This window comes from Eschrichtius robustus, chromosome 3 (genome assembly GCF_028021215.1).
Source record: "Eschrichtius robustus isolate mEscRob2 chromosome 3, mEscRob2.pri, whole genome shotgun sequence".
NCBI lineage: Eukaryota > Metazoa > Chordata > Mammalia > Artiodactyla > Eschrichtiidae > Eschrichtius > Eschrichtius robustus.
Genome location: NC_090826.1, coordinates 67,866,749 through 67,894,337, shown reverse-complemented (window position 1 = coordinate 67,894,337; position 27,589 = coordinate 67,866,749). Strand labels below are relative to the sequence as shown.

The 27,589-nt window shown below is 37.9% G+C and overlaps 2 protein-coding genes across 13 annotated transcripts in view; one reads left to right on the top strand and one right to left on the bottom strand.

The window, feature by feature from the left end:
* Positions 1-13,981, top strand: part of ZZZ3 (zinc finger ZZ-type containing 3) — a 109,662-nt gene extending 95,681 nt beyond the window's left edge. For all 9 annotated transcript variants that reach the window (XM_068540124.1, XM_068540127.1, XM_068540128.1 and 6 more), the window contains 6 exons: positions 64-165; positions 830-925; positions 3,322-3,474; positions 9,265-9,399; positions 12,283-12,383; positions 12,699-13,981. In XM_068540124.1, coding sequence (XP_068396225.1) covers positions 64-165; positions 830-925; positions 3,322-3,474; positions 9,265-9,399; positions 12,283-12,383; positions 12,699-12,843 — 732 coding nt within the window. In that variant the 3' untranslated portion in view covers positions 12,844-13,981. The remainder of the gene's footprint in view (positions 1-63; positions 166-829; positions 926-3,321; positions 3,475-9,264; positions 9,400-12,282; positions 12,384-12,698) is intronic.
* A 4,422-nt stretch (positions 13,982-18,403) lies between these two features.
* Positions 18,404-27,589, bottom strand: part of AK5 (adenylate kinase 5) — a 243,579-nt gene continuing 234,393 nt past the window's right edge. For all 4 annotated transcript variants that reach the window (XM_068538033.1, XM_068538034.1, XM_068538036.1 and 1 more), the window contains one exon: positions 18,404-19,639. In XM_068538033.1, coding sequence (XP_068394134.1) covers positions 19,571-19,639 — 69 coding nt within the window. In that variant the 3' untranslated portion in view covers positions 18,404-19,570. The remainder of the gene's footprint in view (positions 19,640-27,589) is intronic.

The window sequence follows — 27,589 nt, the reverse complement described above, 5'->3', positions numbered from 1 at the left end:
GAATGTATTTATTTAGAAACTCAGTATTAAACTTTCTTAAATTTGGTCTTTGGTTTGGCTTAGAAAAAGCTTGAACAACTACTCTTGAAATACCCTCCTGAAGAAGTAGAATCTCGACGCTGGCAGAAGATAGCAGATGAACTGGGCAATAGGACAGCAAAGCAGGTAATTGAGGAGATAGCCCCATATTGTTGGCATGTTTTTGATGGTTTTTTAAATGAAGGATAGTGAAACTAAAATCAGTAGACCTGCCCCTTCATATTTAGTTACACAGTGCTATAGTATGTGGAGTTTTAAAAAATAACATTGTGTATTTTTCTGTTGATTTTAGAAACAACTCTGAGATAATTCTGCTTTGGATCATTACTAAAAAATAAAAAAGTAATGGACTTGGTGTCTCTTGAATGTTTAATGAGTGCACCAGTTTGTGCTTTTTGGTTAGACTGTGCTAATAGATTTGTGATAGTGCCTTAGTCAGTATTCCCTGGTTGTCTTTCTAAAAAAATATCTGTCAGTTTTCTCCTTCACATTCCCATTGATACTAATAGATGTGTTTTTATGCTACAGGCACTAGTGTTCACAAGTTGAAAATGTGTTTAGCTTTGGAATCAAACAGATTTAATTTATTTTAACAATTTTTTTGTCTATATTTTAAAACATAAGTGTCTTTGGTGGCAATTTAAAATTATTTCTAGATTTATGGTAGATTTTAAGTTGTTATTATTCATTAAGATACACATGTATGTTTTAAAAACTATTTTAAAAAACTATTCTGGTACTGCATGTCTTGTCATTTATTACGTTAAAAAGGCTTGTCCTGTTTCCTTAGGTTGCCAGCCGAGTGCAGAAGTATTTCATAAAACTAACTAAAGCTGGCATTCCAGTCCCAGGCAGAACACCAAACTTATATATATACTCCAAAAAGGTAAAAAGAAAATAGGTAAAAGTAAACCTTAGATCTCAGATTAAATTCATCAAAGTCAGAGTTCCTGTGTAAAAGTTTATATATTTATCAGAACAGGGTTATTTTATTTTTGAAATTTGACTCACTCTAAACATTTTCTTATATATGGTAGGATTCCGTTATTACTACTCAGTGAGTTTCAATGACGATTATTCATTATTTTCTTAGGAGTAGGTTAGTTTATGTGAATGAGTGCTATTTGAAAGATATTAGATTGTATGTATGTCAGAAAGGCCTTTGTGATGTTAAAGTTTTTAGGATGTTTGATTCTTTAATAAATATAATCAATTTCTGTTTTATACGTATACTGTATAAATCCAAGGTTAGAAATGTTTATTAAGATATTTAATCCTCACTATAATTCTAGAAGTGTAGGTAGTATCACCTTCACTTTACTCATGATAATATTAATAGATAGCTTTTGTTCTTACTGTTGAATGCTCTGGGCTAGGTACTGTTCTACAACCTTTTTATAGATGAGAAAACTAAGTACACTGAGTAAATTGTCTAGTCACATAGCTGGTAAGTCTGGGAATCATTGATCTTCTGATTCTGCACCTAAGCCTTTTCCACTGTTCTCTGCTGCTCTGTACAGTGAGAAAGCTACCGTCCCTCTCCTACATAGAACACTGCATCGAATTATAGCCAATTTTTTGCTTTAATTGCAAAAAAATAAAGCACATAATTGGCCTTCTTTCATTTCCTTGGTAAATCATCTGGGTACTTCCGCTCCCCCACAACTGCCACCGTTCACCTAAAGAGAAGATAGGAGCCGATCTAATGCTGTTACCCTTCCTTAGTGAAGCTAACTATTTTACGTAATTTTACATTAAGAATATTGTCTATATAGCTCCATGTTTTAAAATTTTTGTTTTTATTCTTTTTACCAAGCTATGGAAGCTTGTTTTAATTTGTCAGATGTTTTAAATATTTTGGATTTTTTTCTCCCCAAATATAGTATTATCTATCTTAGATATGTAGAGTTCATCCTGTAACTTCACAATGTTGGAACTTTGATAACCACCATTTAACTTAACAGCTTTAATTTTCGTGATTTCTAGGTTATCTTTAGATGTGTTGTGCACCTTATGTTTTCACCACTAAGACTAGATGATGATAACAAAAGGAATACCAAAGAAACCTAAATGTGTTCCCTTCTTCGGGTGCACTGAATTTTAAGTTGACAGATATTTTGACTGCAGAGATCTAGCCCAGTCATAGACATGGTTAGAGGTTTTTTGTTTTGTTTTGTTTTAAATAAATTTAATTAATTAATTAATTTATTTTTGGCTGTGTTGGGTCTTTGCTGCTGCGCACAGGCTTTCTTTAGTTGCGGTGAGCGGGGGCTACTCTTTGTTGTGGTGCGCGGGCTTCTCATTGCGGTGTCTTCTCTTCTTGCGGAGCACAGGCTCTAGGCGTGTGGGCTTCAGCAGTTGTGGCACGCGGGTTCAGTAGTTGTGGCTCATGGGCTCCAGAGAGCAGGCTCAGTAGTTGTGGTGCATGGGCTTAGTTGCTCCGCGGCATGTGGGATCTTCCCGGACCAGGGCTTGAACCCGTATCACCTGCATTGGCAGGCAGATTCTTAACCACTGTGCCACCCGGGAAGTCCTGACATGGTTAGAGTTTGAATTTTGAAATGAAATGATGGTTCTCTATGTGGCTGAGGTTATTCTTTGTGGCGGTGCTGTTAGTGAAGAGAGGAAGTCTGCATAGTGGTTCGAAGGGAGGCCTTTGGCTCCACAGAGGCCTAGTTTTTAATCTTGATTCTACCACTGCCTAGCTGCAGTACCTTGAACAAGAAAGTTAACCTCCTCGTGCCTCCGTTTTTTCACCTTTAAATTAGAAGTGATAATAACTAATTTACAGGAATGTTTTGAGGGTTAAGTGACATTGACAAAGAGTAAGCAGTCAATCAGTGTTAGATACTATTTTCAGACATTGATCGTGTTGTGGAAATTTTCTTTTTACTTGATAGTTAAGTATAGTTATAAGGCTTTGGCTAACTTCATCCTTCTTGATCATCTGTAAGATGACCTTAAGAGGAGTTCAGCATGTGAATGCCAAGAGTGTAATAAATGTTGGGGATACAAATATAAGCTACATAATGACATATGGTCCATTATACTCCACGTAGGTATTCTGCCTACATTTCTGTTTGTTGGTTTGGTTTGTTTTTATTCAAGGCTTGTTGTCTTTAAAAATCCAGGTAACATAGAAAAAGCAACCACGTAAGAGTATGCTGAAGGGTAGAGGTGCAGTCCTTCTGATTAGGCAGACTTGCAGGAAGTAGCATTTATATTTTTGATTCTTTTAATGATTGTCCACTATCCCAATTAAAAATTTGTTTTCTCACTTAGTCTTCAACAAGCAGACGACAGCACCCCCTTAATAAGCATCTCTTTAAACCTTCCACTTTCATGACTTCCCATGAACCACCAGTGTATATGGATGAAGATGATGACCGATCCTGTTTTCGTAGCCACATGAACACTGCTATGGAGGAGGCATCAGTAAGTTATTTATTTATACTATATTTATATCTATCTATCTATCTTTATCTATGTATTATACAGATCAGGATACAGAATGGGAGCACCAGGATTTCCTAATTATTCCTATTCTTCAGACAATGTTGCTTTCTTTTCTTTTAATTAACTAGTCAAACTTGTTTTACAATGGGCTTTAAAAATGTTTTTATGAAGAAACTTTCAAGCATATACAAAAATAAACCCATGTGCACCCATTATTCAACTTTAACAATTATCTGTTTGTGGCAATCTTACTTTCATCTATACTTCCTACCCACCCAACTTTCTGTCTGGGATTATTTTGGAGCAAGTTCCAGACATTATAAAATATCACTATCATGTTTATTAAAAGGTAATTCTTTATATAATCCAGATACACAGTCAGTTCACATTTCCCCAGTCATAAATTGCAGTAGGTTCCACCCCCCACACACCTTTTCTCTGTCTTCTTTTTTCCCCTCTCATTTGTTTTGTTGAAAAACTGGGTTATTTGTCTTGTAGAATGTACCTCAGTTTGGATTTTGTTGTTTGCATCTTCTTGGTGTCATTTAACCTGTTCCTCTGTTCCCTGAATCTCCTATGAATTGATAGGTCTAGATAACTGATCAGATTCAGATTTATTTGTTTTTTGTTTGTTAGGGTGGGCAGAACTACTTCATGTATACTTTTATCAGTTTGACATAGCATACATTGTTGCTTAGATCCATTAACTCATTAGATGTTACAAAATAGTAAAATTCTTTCTTTTTTTTTTTTTTAAATTAATTTATTTATTTTTGGCTGTGTTGGGTCTTCGTTTCTGTGCGAGGGCTTTCTCTAGTTGTGGCAAGTGGGGGCCACTCTTCATCGCGGTGCGCGGGCCTCTCACTGTCGCGACCTCTCTTGTTGCGGAGCACAGGCTCCAGACGCGCACGCTCAGTAGTTGTGGCTCACGGGCCCAGTTGCTCCGTGGCATGTGGGATCTTCCCAGACCAGGGCTCGAACCCGTGTCCCCTGCATTGGCAGGCAGCTTCTCAACCACTGCGCCACCAGGGAAGCCCTAAAATTCTTTCTTCATTTATTTGATAGAATATTCACAAAGTAACCCCCCCATCAACTATTTGATTATCCTAAGTTACATACAGAAAACGCAGCATAACTGCTTGATTCTCCCCTTTATTTTCTTGTTTTTAAAATAATGAGTTTGTTCTCTAATATCCTCCAGATTGACTCATGAGGTTTTAAAATTTTTGTATTCTTATGAATTGTTGGACTTAAAATATATTTAATGTGTTTCAGTGCATTGATATTATTGTCTTTATTAGTGTACAGATTGTCCCATTGGTTGGTTGTAACCTATTCAAGCTGGAATTTGAGTTCTTTTGACAAGACTCTAGTAATCTTTTATAGCTTCCTTACTGTCTGGTAGGACAAGGAAATTCCAGGCTCATCTTGTATATTTCCTGCTTCAGACCTGGAGTCAGTTCTGCTTTCTTTTATTGAGAAATGGTATTCGGAGGCTCTATCCTGATATAGGATGTTACTTGCTACTGGATTGATCATTGTATCTAAGCCTATATAGTGGATAGAGCTGAGAAATATGTTATATATTTGTTAAAATTAAAAGACATCATAAATTCATCATTTTATTTCAAATTCAACTTAAGGACTGTGGGAATTTTACTTAACCCGTATTGATCTTTAATATGTATCATTTTTCTCCCATGCTGAAAATTCCAGTTATCAGTGACATCAACATAATGCTTACTTTCTTTGTCTCATACTGCCCACAGTAGTCTCAGAATTTAATAATACTAACACTACCATCAACAATATGACACTGAAAACAGGTTTTTTGGGTAGCACTGTTTTTGCCTTAGGATATACCCAACTACAGAAATAAAGTCAAATTATACTTTTTAAATCCTCTTGGACTAATTCTTCTCTGTGTTGTCATCAACTGGATGCTAATTTAGGTTAATTCATTTCATCTTACTTTACATTCAGAGATTCCTTTTTATTGCTGTTAATATTTTTTATTTTACTATGCTAAAATTCTTCCTCAATAAGTAACATGATTCTGATTCCTTGCTTAAAGGACATGAATATTGCCTTATATCTTTCTTAATACTTTGATTATATATGGTAACTGGAAAAGGAGATTTTAATGAAAAGTCAGCAGATAAAAATAAGTCTCCTTTGTTCTGTTTCTAGATTAATCAAACACTGATTGTATACTTTGGTATGAAACTACTGTAAAATGACTGTATTCTTAAATTTTTTTTTTCTTTTTAAACTTGTCTTTTTGAAAAACAGCTAGATTCTGCTGTGTCTTAAGATATGGCATTTGTGTGTAATTTTGTATTTTGTGACTATTAGAATTACTCGTTTGAGAAATGTTTATTTACACTTAATATGTAACAGGCTCTGCTAGAGGTCAGCTCCATAGTTATGAATAAAATATCTATGATCTTAGGGTTCTCATAAATCTTAGTTTTGTGGGAGGAGATAAATGTGTAATCACATCAATAAATTATAAAATTTTTAAAATACTTCAAAAGTAGGTGTCATTGTAATTATTTTAGAGGTACTTAATCCAGATTGAGAGTTTAAGTGGAAGACCCAAGGAAGTGATAGTCAAGTTGGCCACTGAAGGATGAATAAAACTTAGCTAGGTGAGGAGTGATGATGGGATGCTTAAAAGAAGTATATTTTGAGAAAATTGGCAAAATATAGTATAGTATAGGTGGTTGAATTTGATTTAGCTTTTGTTTGGTTGATTTTATTTATTTATTTTTAATTGAGCACCAGTTCACATCATTCTGATTACTTTAAAATAGCTATTGAAATGTATATTTATGAATCCTCTAGTGTAAAATTTATAGATTTTGGTTTCTCTTTTTCAGAAAAGCAGTAGCTCTCAGAGAGACAATCTCTATACCATTTAGACCCCCTTGAAATTGGTCATAGTATTTCTCCTTTAAGTAAATTTAAAATGATTATAACTAGGGAATCTGTTTATGGGTGAGCATTTTAAAAATATTTGTTTGTTTTTTTGTTCATTTTAAGGTAACATTGGTTTATAACATTATATGTTTCATGTGTACAGCATTGTAATTCAACGAATATATATGCACTACAGTGTGCTCACCACCAAAAAATCTAGTTTCTATCCATCACCATACATTTGACCCCCTCTACCCATTTCTCCCTCCCCCTACCACTCTTCCCCTCTGTGGAAAGAACACCAATCTGTTCTCTGTACCTGTGTGTATTTTTGTTTTAATTTGTTTGTTTATTTATTTTATGTTTTTTTAGTATTCAACATAAGAGTGAAATCTCGGTATTTGTCTTTCTCCTCTGACTTATTTCACTTTGCATCAATTCTCTCAAAGTCCATCCTTGTTGCCACAGCTGGCAAGATTTTATCTTTTTTTTGATGGCTGAACAGTATGGAATTTTTATTTTTAATTGTGCTGAATACCCATAACAGAAAATTTACCATCTCAGCCAATTTTGAGTGTACAGTTCAGTGGTGTTAAAGTTCATTTATGTTATTGTGCAACGAATCTCCAGAACTCTTTATGTCTTGCAAAACTGAAACTCTGCATCCAGTAAACATCATCTCCCTATTCCCTCCTCCTTCTAGCTCCTGACAACTACCATTCTACTTTCTGTCTCTTTGAATTTGACTACTCTGGGTACCTCATATAGGTAGAATCATACAGTTTTTGTCCTTTTGTGACTGGCTTCTATCGCTTAGCATAATGTCATCAAGGTTCATCCATCATGTAACATGTGTCACAATTTCCTTCCTTTTACGGCCAAATAATATTCCATTGAGTGTGCATACCACATTTTATTTATCCATTCTTCTGTCAGTGGACACTTGGGTTGCTTCCACCTTTTGGCTGTCGTGACTAATGCTGCTGTGAACACGGGTGTACAAATATCTGTTGGAGTCTCTGCTCTCAAATTCTTTTGGGTATATACCCAGAAGTGGAATTGCTAGATCATATGGTAATTCTGTGTTTCATTTTTTGAGGAACCACAGTACTGTTTTCCATAATGGCTACAACATTTTATATTCTCATCAACAGTATACAAAAGTTTCAATTTCTCTACATCCTTGTCAACACTTATTATTATTATTACTATTTTTAAATTTTGATAGTAGCCATCTTAGTGGGTGTGTGGTGATTTAACTTTTTTTTTTAACATCTTTATTGGAGTATAATTGCTTAACAATGTTGTGTTAATTTCTGCTGTATAACAGAGTGAATCAGCTATATGTATACATATATCTAACTTAATCTTGTTGACCAAATTTAATAATACCCTTAGACTTAAAATGCAAATTAAAAAATTTAGCAGAGTTTGTATTCTTTGTATTTGCCTAAAATATCTAAATTTAATACATTTTATTATAAAATTTCTTACTACATTATTTAATTATTTGGGTTACATCGTATTTATTGGTATTACATATTTATTTACATTATTTATGTTGTCTTTCTCAGGGGTAACATAGGAAGGCAGTAGCTATAATTTAACATATTTAGTTGACAAGAATTTGAAATGGATGAAAGATAGTGGGAGATAAGGTAGGTGAAGTGTGAGATTGTAAAGAATCATTATCCAGCTGAGGGCTTTGGACTTGACACTGTAGATAGCGAGGAAGCCATTTTTAGCAACAGTGAGACAGAGGAGGGAGTGGATACTATAGAGGACTGATTTGAGAGAGATTTTAGGTAGTATTAAATAGTGATAGAATTTTGTTGTATTAGATATGACAGTATAAAATTAAGGATAACACCTAGATTTAGGCCTTGGGCTGCTAGGTGTGTAAGGGGTTAGTTATATAGACAAATCTGGGTTCAAATCACTTGACTCTGCAACTAATTAACTATGTAAGCTTGGGCAAATTATATAATTTCTATAAACATCAGTTTCCTTGATATAATATAAATATAGTAGTTAATAGTACCTAACATGGAGAGCAGGAGGAACGGGAGGTGCAGGGGTTGTCTGGTCCAGGATTGGGAATTGATGGAACACGGGATTAATGAACTGGGGATGCTTTTAGGAGGGTTGTGGAAATCAGTGACCATGGGATCAGTCATGAGGTAGCAAAGGGAAGAAATGGATCCTGGGTGGCAGAGCACAAATAAATTGGGAGAATAGGAAGCAGTTAGTGATTCATCTGTCAACTTCAAATTCATATAGCTTTTACTGTTCATTTCTTTATTGTAAATAATAATCTTTGTAACTTAAGTTTATCCATTTGAGTAAGAGAAATGTACTGTCTTGATCATTGGGAGTACTGAGCAGAAAACAGAGCAGAGATTAGTTTGCTTGTTGTTAAGAAAATGTCATGTTTACCTGAGGAAGCTTAAAAATCTGTTAGATTGGAGAAGAGGAGCTTCCTGCAGATCAGGAAGAAGTAGATTACAAGGAGTCTTCCAAGTCGCCATGAACTTGTTGGGATGGGGTTGAAGCTGCGTTAGTGTATGACAGAGGTGGGAGTCACGCCTTGTTCCCCTGGTACTTGCGTTATGAAGATGCCTACTACAGTTCAGTATTACTATTGCATTAAGAAGCCCTCCAGAAGTATTAGTCTAAAATATTGCTGATAGCAGCGCTGATTTTCTGTGAGCCCTAAAAGGTTGAGGGTCTCTTAAATGTGAAAAATATCTTGTCAATAGAAAAATATTCTTTATCAGTATTTCTTATACTAGTTCATTTTAATTATGAAACGCACATTTTTGTTTTGTGTTTTGTTTTTTTCAATAGGATGAAGAAAGTATTCCTATTATGTATAGGAATTTACCTGAATATAAGGAACTATTACAGTTTAAAAAGTTAAAAAAACAGAAACTTCAGCAAATACAAGCTGAAAGTGGATTTGTGCAACATGTGGGCTTCAAGGTAAATTCTACTTAATTTTTCTATTCATTTAATTTTTGAAAGGGTGATAGGATATATTTAAGGTGGTTTTCGAAGCTTTAAGCTCCACAGCTTTCAAGCACACAGATAAAAGTAAGCTTAGCTCTTGTCTTGTTCATTTATACAAAGTAGTGTGCCACAGTTACTGGTGTCAAGAAATATATGATTCAGTAGGATAGAGAAGAAAAATATACAGGTATACTTTGAGGTAATATATGAGATGAGAAGTTTTTATAGCTATTCCCCCACCCCAAATTGACTGAGATGTAACTGACAAATAAAAATTGTACATATTTAAGGTGTACAAAAAATTTAAAATATAAAAAAAATTCACCTCGCATAGTTATCTTTTATTTATTTTTTTTGAGATAAGAACACTTAACATCTGCTCTCAGCAAATTTCAAGTATGCAATGCAGTATTATTTTTTATTTTTTTATTTTTTTAAACTTTGGGTTTATTTATTTTATTTATTTATTTATTTATGGCTGTGTTGGGCCTTCGTTTCTGTGCGAGGGCTTTCTCTAGTTGTGGCAAGTGGGGGCCACTCTTCATCGCGGTGCGCAGGCCTCTCATTATCGCGGCCTCTCTTGTTGCGGAGCACAGGCTCCAGACACGCAGGCTCAGTAGTTGTGGCTCACGGGCCTACTTGCTCCGCAGCATGTGGGATCTTCCCAGACCAGGGCTCGAACCCGTGTCCCCTGCATTGGCAGGCAGATTCTCAACCACTGCACCACCAGGGAAGCCCGCAATGCAGTATTATTTACTATAATTACCGTGTTGTACATTAGACCTCCAGAACTTATTCATCTTATAACTGAAAGCTTGTTCCCTTTGACCAATGACACCACGGCCACCACCACCTCCCCACCGCCCCCCAGCCCCTGGCAACCCTCAGCAACCTCCATTCTAATTCTTTGCTTCTGTGAATTTAACTTTTTTGGATTCTACATTTAAGCGAGATCATATAGTATTTGTCTTTCTGTGTCTGATATATTTCACTTACCATAATGTCCTTAGGTTTCATCCATGTTGTCACAAACGGCAGGATTTCTTTCTGTTTTATGGCTGAATAATATTCCATTGTGTGTGTGTGTGTGTGTGTGTGTGTAGAGAGAGAGAGAGAGAGAACACATTTTCTTTATCCATTCATCCATAGAGCTATTTATTTTGTTGTTGCTGTTGTTCATGGATCAGAAATTTCTTTTCCCCTTTCAGATTCAGTTATCTCTGCTGTTTTTTGAGAGGCTAGTAGAAATACATTTATTCATGCCACAAAATTTTGAAATATCCATTTATGTTCCAGGCACTTTGCTAAGTGCTAGGGATTCAGCAGTAAGCAAGATGGACTCACATCCTTCCCTATTCTGTTTTCATCTCATAAGTGATTTAGAGAAGTTAAATGAGTGAATTAGTTGAGTGTGACTAGCGTGCATACTGGAGAGTAGTGAGAGGCTATTTAGTTGTCTTGGAAATTTTGCTAAGGAGTTTAAACTCTTCTAAAATGTTGGAGAAACTTTGAAGGATTTTAAGCAGAGTAACATGAAATTTGCATTTTGGAAAGATCATTCTATTTTCTTAAACAATACAACCCTTAGGAAGGCAGTGGGTTTAGAGTGGATAACTCTTAATCTCTGACTACAGTATTGTTAAATTCTTTAAATAATAATTTGTTCATGTATATTTTTTATGTAATTGAAAAAAAATTAAGTGAAAGGGGAAAAAGATCATTCTGGCATTAGTATGGAGAATGGATAGGAAGAAAGCAAGGCTGAGGGCTGGGAGACTAGTTGGAGATTCTCTTCATTAATTTAGACAAAAGATGAGAATGTCCTGAACTTGACTGGTGGCTGTAGAAATAGAAAGATTGACAGGTTTGAGAACATCTTAGACATTAGAACTGGCTATACTTGGTGGGATTGGAGGAAGTAAAATTGAGACCATGAACTACAGATTTGCTGGTAGTGGTATACATAAAAATACTGGTGTGTGCTGTGACTTAATAAATTTAAAACAAAATTCTTATACCTCTGATCCTCTGGAGTGGCTATTAGCCAGACTATATTAAATGATTTTCTTTTCTTGATCTTGCAGTGGTCCTGCTTCTCCATTTAGAGATTTTCCTAATTGACAGCTGTGTCTTTCCAGGAAGAAGCTCTCTCCACTTCTTATAATTTTGTTGTAAGACCCAGCTGTGGCTTGTTTGCCAGTCTGTCAGCCACTCTAGTTGGCCTGATGATCAAAGAAACTAGAAATGAGATTTACTTTGATTTCCAAGATTGCGCAGAACACACCGAGGGCTACCACACTGCCACAACACTGAGAAAGAGCTAAATTTGCCTTTTCTTCATGGTGGGCATTGGTTATTAGGAGCCTTCAAGGCTTTGGAAAGTAACTCAGTAAGATGAAAGTTCAGAGAGGATTTTGTGTTCACTTGGGTTTATGTTAGCTGTGGTAGCCTGTTTTAAATAGTTCTGTAACATATTTGGATAGTTTTAACTATGGTATTAAGTCAGTGGTTCTCAATCCCAGTCATTGTACACTGGTCTGAGGTACCTTTCAAGTCAATAGCTACTAATAATCAAATGCCCAAGTTTGCAGATGATTTAAGATTTTTAAAAATAAATTAAAGCATATTACAATGTTCCTCTCACCCATTTGTATTGTAGCTCAAACTTGAATGGATAGAGTTTCAGCTAGTTTGCTAGAAATTGTGCCTAACTTGCAACCATTTTTTGTGTTATCCCACTATCTGGTGCGTGGGGAGAGAGGAGAGAATGTGTGCACATTATGTGTTGCCCAGCAGGAAAAAAGAAAGCTTGAGAACAATATAGTTTAATACTTTTTCTCTCTGAATCTTTAATAGTGTGATAACTGTGGCATAGAACCTATCCAGGGTGTTCGGTGGCACTGCCAGGATTGTCCTCCAGAAATGTCTTTGGATTTCTGTGATTCTTGTTCAGACTGGTAAGTGTTATCCTTCATTGTAAGTCTTGAATTTTGACAGGAGCTTCTCAGACACTAGTGAGTTTGATTTCTAAACTGCCTAGAAAATCACCACACTTAATGGGTTAAACTTTGCTGTTCTAGACAATTAAGAAATTTTCCTTAATGATACCATATCTCAAGTAACTTTCCATTAGAGATTTTGATAGATTAACGGATTTAAACAGGTAGAGCTGTGAGGAAGTTTGATAATATCTAGACCAAAATGCATCCAATGCCATGTAATGATGTGTTTGTGTTTGTGTGTGTGTGTGTGTGTGTGTGTTTTCTTTGCAGCCTTCATGAAACAGATATTCACAAGGAAGATCACCAACTAGAACCTGTTTATAGGTCAGAGACATTCTTAGACAGAGACTACTGTGTGTCCCAGGGCACCAGTTATAATTACCTTGACCCAAACTACTTTCCAGCAAACAGATGACATGGAAGAGAACATCATATACTAGTCCTCTTCAACACATAGCAATGGTATCATTGTGAATTATGTGCACAGTTTGGAAAGATTCTCTACTTTCCCTGAAGTGACACTCACAGCATGACCGCTTCCTGAGTGTTCTCGTCAACAGCTCTGCACCGTTGTGGCTCTAGATCACTGTTCAGCAGCTGAACATTCCTGGTGAGCAAAAGGGTTTCCCTGGTGAAATTCTCACCACCACCTTAAAGCCTTTTAGGTGGTGATCTTAAATGGGTGAGATGGAAATGAGAGCACATATTAAAGAGAGAGTAAATTCCAAAGGTTTCTAAGAACTTGGTCATAAATATGCTAATGAGAAGACAAAGTATTTATATGAAACAGTTTAGTAGCTTTCAGTTTTGTGAAAATAGTTTCCAGCACAGAAACTGACTTCCTTAGGCAAAGTTTTAACCAATGACGGTGTTTGCTTCTAGGATATATACACTTTAAAAGAACTCACTGTCCCAGTGGTGGCCGCTGATGGCCTTTAGTAAATTGGAGCTGCTTAACCATATTGATGTCTAATTTCTTTTAACCACAATGAACTGTCCTTATTACCAACAGTGAAGCACTACAGGAGGCAACTGTGGCATTGCTTCCTTAACCAACTCATGGTGTGTGAATGTTATAAAATTGTCACTCAGATATATTTTTTAAATGTAATGTTATATAAGATGATCATGTGATGTGTACAAACTATGGTGAAAAGTGCCAGTGGTAGTAACCGTGTAAAGTCTCTAATTCACAACATTAATTCCTTTAAAATACACAGCCTTCTGCCTCTGTATTTGGAGTTGTCAGTGCAACTCATTGAAGAAAACTGCCTAATAGAAAAATCATATATATGGTAATAATTTCCCTCTTTTGTAGTCTGCACAAGATCCATAAAAGATTGTATTTTTATTACTATTTAAACAAGTGATTAAATTTAGTCTGTGCAGTGAGCAAGAGTTCACATGCATTCTTTTATACTGCTGGATTTTGTTGTGCATCATTTAAAACATTTTGTATGTTTCTTCTTATCTGTGTATACAGTATGTTCTTGAATAATGTTCATTTGTCAGGAGAACTGTGAGAAATAAACTATGTGGATACTGTCTGTTTATATTATAGAATGCTTGTTGTGACTTCCTTCGGTTAGATTTTGGATTTTATTTTTACTAGTATTAAAACCAGAACAATTTTTTTTAAGGTTTTTTTTTTTTCCTTTACCTATCTGTCCCTTAAAAAGAGTAAGGACTATATGATGGAAAAGAAGGTAAACTTGAGAAGCTCTGTAAAAGATGGTAGTGTTTTCACTCAGTGTGTGTGCTGAAACACTAAACTAGGTTAACAAAAAAGAATATGTACCATGGTTAAAGAAAAAAGACAATTATTAATGTCCAGATGTGAAAACTAAACTTAGGTTGAAAACTTTTAACCTAACCATCATTCTTTCTGATGAAATAAGCCCCCCGTGTGTTAAATAAGTGGTTTTTGAAAATCACTGTATTCCCTGGAAATTATTATTGACTACTGGAAAAGAAAATATAAATATTCTAAGATTGACTAAGTATACTGACGCAATTTTTAGAGTCTCCTGTTTTTTCCAATTTTAAATCAAGGGGACATTATTTACCAGTCCTCTTCAATACATTGCAGGGTACTGAAATCATACCCTGAATTTTTTTAATTGAGAAAAGTAATATAATTTTAACTATAGAAATATGAGAATTTTAAAGTAATATATTGATTATAGAATACTGATGATTTTGATAAAATATATCACATCAGAAGAAAAGGAGATGGACTTGAGTTAGAGTTTTTGCTCTGGAATTATTAGCTGGGGCAAGAAGAGGGGAATCATTAACATTCTGGGCATTTGGCTATTAAACTTCAAGTGAATATGCCAGAGATCTACCTTCAACTTGTAGTAAAGTTGAAGTAGCACTTGATGGTAACTTCTGTAACTTCTGTGTTTGCATAGAAGTAATACCAATCAGTTTTGGAGAACCATTCAGAGCCATTCAAATATCCCATAAAGTATGAAGTATGCTTTGAAAGAGTGACACAATTGATATTTATATAAGCAGAATAGACAAAATAAATGCACTTAAATGTATTTTTTAAGGACAAAGATTTTGAGAATTTTGAGTAACAAAGAGGCTTATTTTCTGCTTGAGCAAAGATGTGTTTATTTTGCATTTTTCAGTTCCAAGCAAATAGTCCTCATGGCTTTAAAAGGGTAGTAGTAGTGGTAATGTGTTTTGTTGTTGTTTTAATGTGAGGACTGCAGGAATGCACAGGGCTCTCATTTGCAAGTAGGCCTTCCATCTCCTACATAGAAGCATTGGTTGTAAAAGACAACATAGACCTACTTGTTAAAGCATCACTTACTTAGTAGTATTCAGTAGGTCAATTGTATTTCCTGAAATAATTCTGCTCAAGTTATTTGCTAAGAACTGAAGGAACTTTTAATGACACCTAAAACCACTGCTTTAAGGTTTTTAGGCAGAGGGGATTTTGGTTGGTATGTGATGTGTGCTAAGAATAATAGCAGACACTGATAGAGTGCTTATTATGTGCCAAGCAAGCATACGGTAACGAATTTAATTCTTACAACCTTATGAGGCAGTTTCATTTATTATCCTGTTTTCATATGAGGAAATCTAGCCAGAGAGGTTAAGTAACTTGCCCAAGGTCTTATAGTCAGTAAAGTGGTGATGCTTAGATTTTAAGCCAGACAGATTGCTTCAGAGTCAGCGTCTGAGCAAGAATATTCCCTTTGTGTCAGGGGTCTCAGAGATGGTGGAGGTGGAGGTGTGCAGGAGTTGCTTTTCTGTCTTTTCTTCTGGTGCGGTATGCACCCTAGAGTACAAACCTGAGCACACGTCCAGGTTTATAGCTCAGAATAGAGCAGCATATCTGTGGATGGGGAAACCCATCCATCTGTGAAATCGTCTGCCCCATGACGAATTAGGAAAACACATAATTTACATATTCTAATTTGACAGCAAACATGTGGTCATGAGGCTTTAGGCAAAGCTGGGACTGAAGACTTGGGTCTTCTGCCTCAGGTACGATTTGTTTCCATGCATGTTTGGTGCCTCTCACTTTACCTAATAGTATGCTGTGTCCATTTTTCTCTCCTTTTCTCTTTTGTTTAAATTAAATTGCAGAACACAACAATTTACTGAGGTATGAGGAACATTTGTTTTTTATGAAATTAAAAAAATAATATATGACATGTATTAAGGATAAATACTTTGCAAATTTCTATGTTAGTTATAAACATAAGAGTGGCATGCTATATAAACTATATTTCTTACTGTGGATAACAAAGTTTGAAGGGCATTATTCTAGGTACACTGGGTAGATTGAAAGCCTCCAGATAACAAGTAGATTTTTACACAAGATTATGTCCTATTTAGGTTCTAAAGATTTCACATCTTGAAGAAAAATGGGCTTCTGTTTATATGATCCCAGAAGAAAAAAAAAAAACAAAACCTTTTCCCCTACAGTTCAAGTAGCTGATTAAATGGATTTTTGAGCATGGTGTCACATTTAGCTCCATGAGGACGGAGACCATCCGTGTCTTATCTTTATCCCTAGGGCCTGGATCTTAGTAGATTCTCAATAAATATTTATTGGTAGTAGTTCCAATGTTTTGGTTACATTTTTTCTCTAGGAAGTTAGAGAAACCACCTGTGTCTGAGTGTGTCTGTGAGTGCATCTGTGGGACCCTTAGAGGGTTTGCCTCAGGAGATCTCCTTTACAGGGCTCTGGGAGGACTAAAGGATGATTACATCCTATTTTATCTGGAGGGTGTGGTTCAAACCTGGGTGGCTGAGATGTTGGTTCTCTCTGGGACCCCATTTTCTGCCATGTTTTTAGAGTGATGTAATGTTAGCTAGCATGGAAATTCTGGGTCCTAGTCTCAGTTGTGGAAGTGAGAGACCCTCAACAAATGCTGACACAGAACTGCCTCTTATTGAACACTAGGAACTAGTAAATGATTTACATGTATTATTAACCTGTTTAATCAGCACAACACCTCTATGAGGTTGCTTACTATTGTGACCTCCACGGTACAGATGAGAAAACTAAGGTTCAGAGGATTTAAATGTTAGCTCTCCATAATGACTGCTATGTATGGGACTGAGGATACAGAGCCTTGCGCTTCTGAAGCTTATATTCTAATGCCGAAGACTTGCGGTAAACAAGTAAATAAAAAATACTATGTAATTTTACGCAGACATAAATGCTGTGAAGAAAAATAATGCTTGAAAAAATAATGATGGACGAATCGGGACCAGCCTGCCATTTAGAGGGAATAATCAAAGAACACGTCAACAACAAGGGTAAATTTGAACAGAGACCTAAGTGGAGAGAGGGAATTAGCCTTGTGGATAATCTGGAGGAAGAGGCAGAAGGATAGCAAGGGCAAGGGCCCTGATCCAGTAGAGAGCTTAGCTTGTTCAGGCAACATTAAGAGGGCCAGTGTAGCTTGAACCAAATGAGCAAGAGGAGAGTGGTAGTTGTTGGGGTGAGAGAGGGCAGAGGGCCAGATCAGGTGAGGCCTTGAATGTAGATCATTGTAAAGGAGCTTGGACTGTGTTCTGACGTCTTCTACATACAGACAGGGTCTTCTTCGAGGGGCAGAGACCTCTAAGGTCCTTCCCTGCTTTAGAATCCTCTGACTTCAGTGATGTCATATCAAGCCATTCAAGTCAGTCAACCTGTTTTAACAGTTCTGTAGAAGACTTGCTTTGCACCTCTAGATACTCTTCTTCCGGGCAAAGCCATTTACCCCTGCTGATCTTTTTCAAGAGGGTGGCCAACTGCAGCCATAAAAGCCATGGCTGGGCTTGTCTGCTGCCCTGCTGTCTATCAAAGCTGTGGTGGGCATGGGCTGTTGACTAATATGTGGTATGTGTTTAAAGAATGTTAATTCCTACAAAGAGTCACTTTGTGTTTTCTGGCACAACTGATAATTTTCATCCTGTAACTCTCTTTTTCTAATTTGCTCAAATATTCCTTGTCCTCCCCTGTAGAGAGTGTTACAACTTGGGGTAGTAATAAAGTATTTGACAACTGTGTGAGTTGTAGGAACATGCCCCTTTTTGTAATAGAGGCATAATTGTAACCAAAGAAATTTAATTTCTTCTTTAGCAAACACTGACATTTCTGTTTAAGAATGACTGCTAGAGTAAAAGGAAATAACCATGTATCATGAATTACACTGGAAGTTCTTTCTGTAATAGCTCAAAACTGGCCTATGGCCAAAATTAAAACCATATGAGCATATCATAAATCTCAACTCTTACTGTGTTTGCTTCTAATTCTGTTTGGAATAAGGCTTCAAATGCTTTCCAGAATGATGTGAGTTACAAATAAATAGAAAAAGAGTTATCCTGTGTTCCATTTACTTTATTTGTACATATCCATTTCAAGAAAAAAAAAAAAGATTTTAAAAATACAGTTCTGTCCCAGAAATGGATCCTTATCTGCACAACGATTGAAGAAAAAAAAATCATGCAAACGGAAACTATGGTCTTTTCTAGTGACTGAATGGAAGATGCAGTTATTCCAGTAGAATATATAAGAAACTCTTATTTGGCAACTGATAGCACAAAAGAGAAACCGAACTTCACCGGTTTGATTTGAGGAAACACAATTTTACATACGGATAAAAGGTTTGCAAACCCCTGGAAAAGGCCTGTATGGAACAAATACAGCATTGGGATCTGTTAAACATGGTGTACTGACATGCCCTTTCCACCCACACCAGTTTTGTTACTATATTTCTTACTTGCTTGGTAGCTAAATAGATAATCATTTAAAACCAAAGCCATAAGTTGACATTAGTCCAGTGAATGTGATAACAAACCCCCTCATGCTTTTAAATTCTGTGTGGTCATTGGTTTTAACGTGTAATTCCCCAAGTGCACCACCAGGTATAGAAGAGACTAGGTTATTAGATGATTTATCCAATTTCTTCACTTAGCCAATACGACACTATTCCAAGTAGCCAGCATCATTGAAATGAATAGAGAAATGTTACCGGTGACTAGTCTAGATTTTGCTATCTTGGAAAAGCTATACAATTTCGCATATGAAAAAGCTCTTATCACATTTTTTCAAACTTAATCAAATTTCTTATGAACAATTGGTGTTGTCTCGTCAACCCAATCTCTTCAGCTCTGAGCTGGATGAGACTTGAGGAAACAGCATCCAGAGGAAGAGGCCCAGGCCTGCCCCTCATCTTAAGGGCCTTAATCAGGTAACAAGAGATAGATCTTGAGAAGAGGAAGGAAGATGTGATGGGGCGTTAGGGGTGCTAACTCCTCCCTATCTGCGGAGAGTAGAACCGAATGATCAGACTAGTAAGTCCTGAAGGCACAACTGACACAGATGGGCACTGCACTGCTGTTCATGTACTAATTTAGCTCAGAGGTGATAGAAAAGTGTGCTGTTGTGACTGCAGACAGCTGTCTGACTTAGGAAGAAAAGGTTGGATAATACCAGATACACCATGCATGATTTCCAGACACCTCTCAGGTCAAGCTGGGAAGCAAACAGCAATGTCAGGATTTGGCGGGGGTGGGGGTGGGGCACCCAAAAGGTTTAAATGGAAACATATACTGTGTTAAGGGATGAACTTTTAATATTTTTCTCTGTCTCCACTCTCCTTAACATACATGCATTTTTGCCTTCAGAAAATAGAGTCAATAGCTGTGCAGAGTTGAAGAAAAACTTCCTCTGGCGTCCCCTCTGCATTTATCTATGTTTAAAAGGAAAGAAAGAGAAAGTTAGTCTTAAGAAATGTTTGTAAATAAGGCCACTTTTAGGAATAAAAAAGATTACCTGCTTTTAAGTTGCTGTGCAAAATTTTAAAACACAGGACTCCAAAATCACAGAGAAAAGAGTAGTTGTTTAAAAACTAGGTGCCTAATGAAAAAAACAAGACACGACTACACACCTATGAGAATGGGCAAAATCTAAAACACATCATCAAATACTGGTGAGGGTGTGGAGCAACAGGAAGTCTCGTTCGTTGCTGATGGGAATGCAAAAGGGTACAGTCGCTTGGGAAAAGAGTTTGGCAGTTTCTTACAAATTAAACATTCTTAGCATATGACCCAGCAGTTTGTGCTCTTTGGTACTTACCCAAGGGAGTAGAAAACGTATGTCCACACAAAATCCTGCACACATGTTTATAGGAGCTTTATTCATGATTGCCAAAACTTGGAAGCAACCGAGATGTCCTTAGGTGAGTGGATAAATAAACTGTGGTACATCCAAACAATGGGATATTATTTAGTGCTCAAAAGAAATGAGCTATCAAGCCATGAAAAGACTTGGAGGAAACTTACATATTACTAAATGAAAGAAGCCAATCTCAAAAGGCTGCATACAATATGACGTAATGGAAAAATGGCAAAACTGTGGAGACAGTAAAAAGAGATCGAGAGCTGGGGGGAAAGAGGAATGAGTAGGTGGAACGCAGGATTTTTATGGTAGTGAAACTATTCTGTGTGATATTATAATGGTGGATACATGTCGCTATACATTTGTCAAAACCCATAGAACGTGCAACACCAAGAGTGAACCCTAATGTAAACTATGGACTTTGAGTGGTAATGATGTGTTGATGTAGGTTCATCAGTTATAACGAACGTGCTACTCCTGTGGGGGATATTTTTGTTTTTGGGGGGGGGGTTTGGCCACACCGTGCAGCTTACAGGATCTCTGTTCCCCGACCAGGGATTGAACCCAGGCCCCCTGCAGTGAAAGCTCGGAATCCTAACCGCTAGGCCACCGGGGAACTCCATGTGGGATGTTGATAGTGGGAGAGGTTGTGTGTGTTTTGGGACAGGGGGAATATGAGAACTCTACTTTGTGCTCAATTTTGCTGTGAACCTACAGCCCGTCTAACAACAGCAAAAGCTACATGCTTATTGAGGTAGATAAAGTATTGGTAAAGGTCACGGAAAGGCTTTGAGTTAGTTAAAATGAGACTTCTGAGTGTTCTGGAGTGTTTGGAGCAGGGTAGGAATAGGGCAGAGGTTGGGGGATGAGAAGGACGGGTGCGGAGAAGAAAGCAGAAGTTGAGACCTCAACTTGCAGGTGTGCTAAGTGCTAAGGGCAGAGCCCTCTTGGAGATTGTTGATACGCCAGGGCAAGGAGCCAACAACAGAGGAAGTAGGAGGGAGCTGATTTCCTGGGCGTGAAGGCACTACCACCCCCTCCTCTCAAAATATCCTAACATTGTGCCAACCACTGAGATTTGTCCCACTGCACATGTAGCATCCATAGAAAGTAGAGGCCTGGTGATCCGAATGAGACTCATGGAAGGGGCGGGGTTGTGAGCTTGCTAAAACGCAGCTTTTTCATACTTCATCTCCAGAGGTTCTCATTTGGTGAGTTTGGGCTGGGCCTTCTAATCCGCGAATTTAACAAGTTCTACAGATGATTTTGATGTGGGTCATCTCGGACCACACTTTGAGAAACTCTAGATGATTGCTTCAATTCCTGTCTACCTTCTTTGTGCAAACGAGTTTTGATTTCACAACCCCTGGGATTCCAGAGGTGGAATGAATGCTCAAAAGGGAAAAAAAAAAAAAAAAAAAAAAAAAAGGACACATTTAGGGACTTCCCTGGTGTCCAGTGGGTAAGACTCCATGCTCCCAATGCAAGGGGGCCCGGGTTCAATCCCTGGTCAGGGAACTAGATCCCACACGCCGCAACTAAGAGTTGGCACGCCGCAACAAAGATCCCGTGTGCCACAACTAAGACCCAGCACAGCCAAATAAAAAAGTACACGTTTAAATATCCTAGAAAATAGATAATAACGATGTTTGTAGAAGCATTGTAATAGTCCCAAACCGGAAAAACTGCAAATGTACATCAGCAGTAGATGGATAAATAAATTGTGGCATAGTCATATAATGGAATACTATAGTAATGGAAAAAAACAAACTACAGCTACATCCAACAACATGGATTAATCTCACAAGGTTGAAGGAAAGAAACAAGTTGAAAAAATATGCATTCAGTATGATTCAATTTATATGAAGTTTAAAAATGAGCAAAGCTAAATTATATCGATTAGGGATCCATACACAGATGATAAAACCATAGTGAACCAGGGAAATAATTATCATGAAAGTCAGGATGGTGGTTACTTCCTGGGGAGAAGAAGGGAGATTTGATTGGGAGGGAGAGACGTGGCAGAACTTCTGTGATTGTCTGCTGTTTCTTGACCTGCATGGTGATTACACGGTGTTCATTTTATAATTCTTCAAATTTTACATGTAACTTTTATGCATTCTTGTATGTATGCTGTATCTCACAGCATGGAAAAAATAAAACCTAAAGACATTTTTTCAGCTTCTCCCCCTCTTCCCCATAAACGTATCATACTTGATCCTTACAGGAGGGTTAAAGAGCAACCCGCAGCTGGTTTGTCTCCCTGGCTGGCGGCTCTCCATTTGGGGGGCAGGGACTTTGCTGTTTTCTGTCCCTCATAGCACCTTGCTTGTTGCTTTACCTCTTCTTCCTTTCCCTTTCAACCAACAAACATCTTCTGGGTGCCAACAATATATCACATGCTGGAGAAACCACGGTGAAATGGACCCAACGGTCCTGCTCTCAAGGAGCTCACAGCTCAAGGGTAGAGACAAACAACAGGAATTCACACCGTTGTCAGGTAAGCACAGGAGCTCTGGATAAAGGGATACTTAACACAATCTTGGGAGGGCAGGAAGCTTCCTGAGGAAAGTCGTCGTCGTCATCATCATTAAAAATAATACACTTTACTACTAATGAGGCATAAGTGCTATTTTTTTTCACTTCCACCCTTGCTTTACTTTCTCCCTTCCTTTTCTCCCCTCCATCCCGCCCTCTCTTAATCCCGTCCATCCCTCCATCCCTGCTTTGCTCACTCCCTCACTCCCTACTGGGCTCCCTCCCTCTGTCACACCCTCCCTTTTCTGCTCCTCTCTCATTCCCTCTCCTCTCACTTGCTCCCTTCTTCCAACCCCTGCTCCATCCTCCCCTCCTCCCTAGCACTAGTGCTTTTAAACAAACAGGTAATTCTAACAATGATCTTAGGAGACAGGTATTGTTATCCCCATTTCACAGATGATGAAACTCAGGTCCTGAAAGATGAATTAAATTTCCCAAGGTCATACAGCAAAGCAAGTGTCAGACACCTGGTTCAAACCCAGGTCTCTGACTCCAAAGTCCTTGTACTTGTTGACTACATCCTTGTATATATTACATCCACCAGTTCAAAATAGCTGGATGGTTGAATTTAGTGAGAGTAGCAAGGAGTGAAGCTGAAATAATAAGAAGAGGTTGACTATAAAGAGGCTAATAGACTATTATATAAGAATAATGGGGAGTTGGGTAATGGTTTTTAAGGAATAGGTTGACATAATCAAACACAGGAACATTAAAATTTTTTGATACATATTTAATTGAAAGGAAAGAAAGTTTGAAGGATACGGCAAAGAGCACTATTAGGAGAGATGATACCTGGTATTGTCCTTGGTGAACTTCAGGACGTGGACTGGCCACTGATCCTCCTGGGGTCTCAGCTTCCCCCTCTAGTATATGAAAAGACTGAACTAGGACTTGATAACTTCCAGGTTTGGTTCCAGCTGTGATATGCAATGCTATTCCAAATCTAAGTTCACATTTTCGTGGGGATGAGGCCCCTACTGGTAGGCATCAATTTAGTAGGATTGTTCAGCTTAGTTTGGTGTTGCCAGGTAGGCTGGGTCTAGAGGATTAGAGATGTATATGAAGATAATAAAGAAGAATGAGAGCCTTCCCTATGGAGAGAACAGATAGAGGTCTGAAAGCACCTGGATTTTTCAGGGAACAATGGATCATTCCTTGAGGATACAGCAAAAACAGCTTGGTTGGGGGGAGAAGAAGGGGAGGAGGCTAGAAGAATAGGCTGGGATGAGCTTGCATCTCCATAGATTTTCCCGTTCTGGACATTTTATATAAATGGAATCACACTATATGCAGCCTTTTGTGACTGGTTTCTTTCACTTAGCATAACGTTTTTCAGGCTCATCCACACTCCGTCCTCTGCCACTGCCCACTGCCCTGCTGAGCAGTCACCTGACCTCACCTTTTCAAATCCTAGGAGGAGGGAAGAGAGGAAGAGGCTGTGAACTCAATTTCCTGCCTCCTCTCAGAGAGGGTGGGTGAGAAGAGGTAAATCCACAAGCACTAGGCTTATTATTTACATGATCCGTGATCATATCAGTGGGAGATGCATCAGATGCACAAAGACTCACTACAACACTTCAGTACATCTTATAAGTTCTCTGTCCTGGTGTCCAATGCTTTGTCCTTGGCAGAAACACTTCCCAAAATTCACTCCAGATCTTCTCCAGAAGAGGAAGCTAATTAGACTATGGATTGACCCCAAGTCACCTTCTACTTCATGTGCATGTAAGTATTCTCATTATAATATAATCACCTAATCCAGGGATGCCTGTAGTGGGACTTTCAGCTTGGTTACAGCCTCTGCTTCATTTGGACAAACCCCAGCTAGTTCTGGGACCTCTCTTGTCCTTACAAGGTGGTCAGTATTTTTCAGCTTCCTCTTTATTTATCTGTTCTCCATAATTTTTTTTAAAAAATATTTATTTATTTATTTACTTATTTATTATTTTTGGCTGCATCAGGTCTTAGTTGCAGCACACGGGATCTTTCATTGTGGCACACAGGCTCTTCCATGAGGTCCATGGGCTTCTCTCTAGTTGTGGCCCATGGGCTCCAGAGTGCACAGGCTCAGTAGTTGCGATGGGTAGTAGTTGCACACGTGGCACATGGGTTCTCCAGTTGTGGCGCTCTGGCTCCAGAGTACATGGGCTCTGTAGCTGTGGCACACAGGCTCTCTAGTTGTGGTGCGCAGGCTCAGTAGTTGTGGTGTGTGGGCTTAGTTGCCCTGCGGCATGTGGGATCTTAGTTCCCCAACGAGGGATCGAACCTGAGTTCCCTTCATTGGCAGGTGGATTCTTAACCACTGGACCACTAGGGAAGTCCCCTCTCCATAATTTCTTGTTGAACTCTAGTTACTTGCATTTAACTGACTTAACATGTCCCCTATTTTACTAACTAGCCCTGATTCCTTTCCCTCCTCCAACCCATTCTTCTCTAACCAATACTACCCCACACTCTTAACCTTATATGCTTTTCTAAATTTGTCGTCCTTCCAAAGGAAACCCATGCCTATATTTCCCACATTCTTATCGCCTATCTAATAATCATCATGTCTCTTTTAACACTGATAAATTATTAGTACAAAAAAATTCTTTTAAAACAACACTGATTACATCCTCTCTATTTTTCTGCATTTTTTGGACTGATAACCTGTTCGTTCAATGTAATGCTAGTGTCACATTCACATAATCTGGTTTACTGTTATCGAGAATTTCTTCTAGACTCTGACGAAAACACATTTGTTCATTACAACAACCTTCCTTTCCATGGTTACCTCTCCCCGCTTATCATCGTAATGAACTAATGGCTCTTTCAACATCTTCAGCTGGTTGCAATTCATTGTGATGTTCAACTTTTCGCTCCTTGGCCAGATATAAGCCACCACTATCCCAAATATCTGCATGGCCAGCTCTGTGAGGACAAGGCCATTACTCAGCATTTGTTTCCTCAGAGATTGGCCCTAGATAGGTATCTGGAAAGTATCCTCTAGATATCCAGTGATCCCACTCCTGGGAATATATTTGGAGAAAACTATAATTCGAAAAGGTACATACACCCCAATGTTCACAGCAGCATTATTTACAATAGTCAAGACGTGGAAGCACCCTAAGTGTCCATTGACAGATGAATGGATAAAGAAGATGTGGTACATATATACAATGGAATATTACTCAACCATTAAGAAGAGTGAAATAATGCCATTTGCAGCAACATGGATGGACCTAGAGATTATCACACTAAGTGAAGTAAGTCAGAAAGAGAAAGACAAATATCATATGATATCGCTTATATGTGGAATCTAAAAAAAATGACACAAATGAACTTATTTACAAAACAGAAATAGACTCATAGGCATAGAAAATAAATTTCTGGCTACCAAAGGGGAAAGGCATGGGGGAGGGATAAATTAGGAGTTTGGGATTAAAATATACACACTACCTTATGTAAAGTAGATAAGCAGGGACTTCACTGGTGGTCCAGTGGTTAAGAATCCATCTTGCAATGCAGGGGACCCCGGTTCGATCCCTGGTTGGGGAACTAAGATCCCATATGCTGTGGGACAACTAAGCCCTCATGCTGCAACTACTGAGCCCAGGTGTCACAACTAGAGAGAAGCCCACGCACCGCAATGAAGAGCCCGCATGCTGCAACGAAAGACCCCGTATGCCGCAACTAAGACCCAAAGCAGCCAATAAATAAATAAATAAAAAATTAAAAAAAATAAAATAGATAACCAACAAGGACCTACTGTATAGCACAGGGAACTATACTCAATATCTTGTAATAACCTATAATGGAAAAGAATCTAAAAAAATGAATATAAATATATATGTATAACAATCACTTTGCCGTACACCTGAAACTAACACAACATCGTAAATCAACTATATTTCAATAAAAAAAGAAAAAAGTACCCTCATTTTCCCATTCCTTCTTCCCTTTCCTCCCAGAAACAGGCTATTGTAGGAGCAGAAACATACTCTTGGAGCCCGTTTTCTGACCCACTATCTGGACTTTATAGAAAGATATGGATTCTCTCTTGTAAAAGCTGGGCAACTTGGTTTTAGAAACAAGGGCTAATGAGCACAAGCATCTGAAGGGCGACACTTGATACTTTCTGACATCTGAGACTGGGAGGCAGAAGGCTTTGCAGCGGGATCTTGTCAATCAGGCCAAGGCTGATGTTTGGGGGAAGCTGCAAGCTGGGCTGAAGGAGTGAGTCATGCCCCAGAGCTTTAGCTGGGCCATCTCCTGCTTCTATTTCCATCCAAAACCTCCCTCTTCATTTTGCTTTGTGGCTTAAATCCAGGCCTTTATTTATTTAATTAAATAAAAGAAAGCTGCTCATTGCCATCCAGAGTCACGTGCTGTGGTGTGTGCCTCTGTGGAGCCCAAGGACGTGAGGAGATTTCAAGATAGAATCAAATAATAAGACTTTCTAGATGGAAAAAGCAGTCTTTGACTTGGGTGAGTGGGAAATATATGAAGTTAATCTGAGACCCTCATTAGGCCCAAGAAGCAGAATTCTGAGAACAAAAATTGAGAGGCAATGAGGTAACATCTTTTTTCTTATAGAAGCTCTGTGTGTGTGTGTTGGGGGTTGGGGGGAAGGTATAGATTGGATTTTTATGGAGCAAAAGAGAGCCCAACTGAACTGAGTGGGATCAAAGCCCTCTGTCTACTCTCCAGATTTCTCCTTCAGTTCTTCAGAGATGACCTGATCATTTCCTGAATCTCATCTAATTCCCACATAGGGAGTATTTTAAGAGAACAACAAGTGGCTTTTATATTTTCATATATAACTGTGGAACTCATAGGAAATGGAAAAGAACCAACTTCCTAAGTGCTTCCTAAGCTACAGGAACTATTCTTGGTGCTTACAACTTTAGCAAATTTAAATGAGCTCACAAGGTGCTAGTGTTTAGTCCTTGATGAACAGATAAGAATCCTGTGTAATTAGCATACTAATTGTACAGTGTGAAGA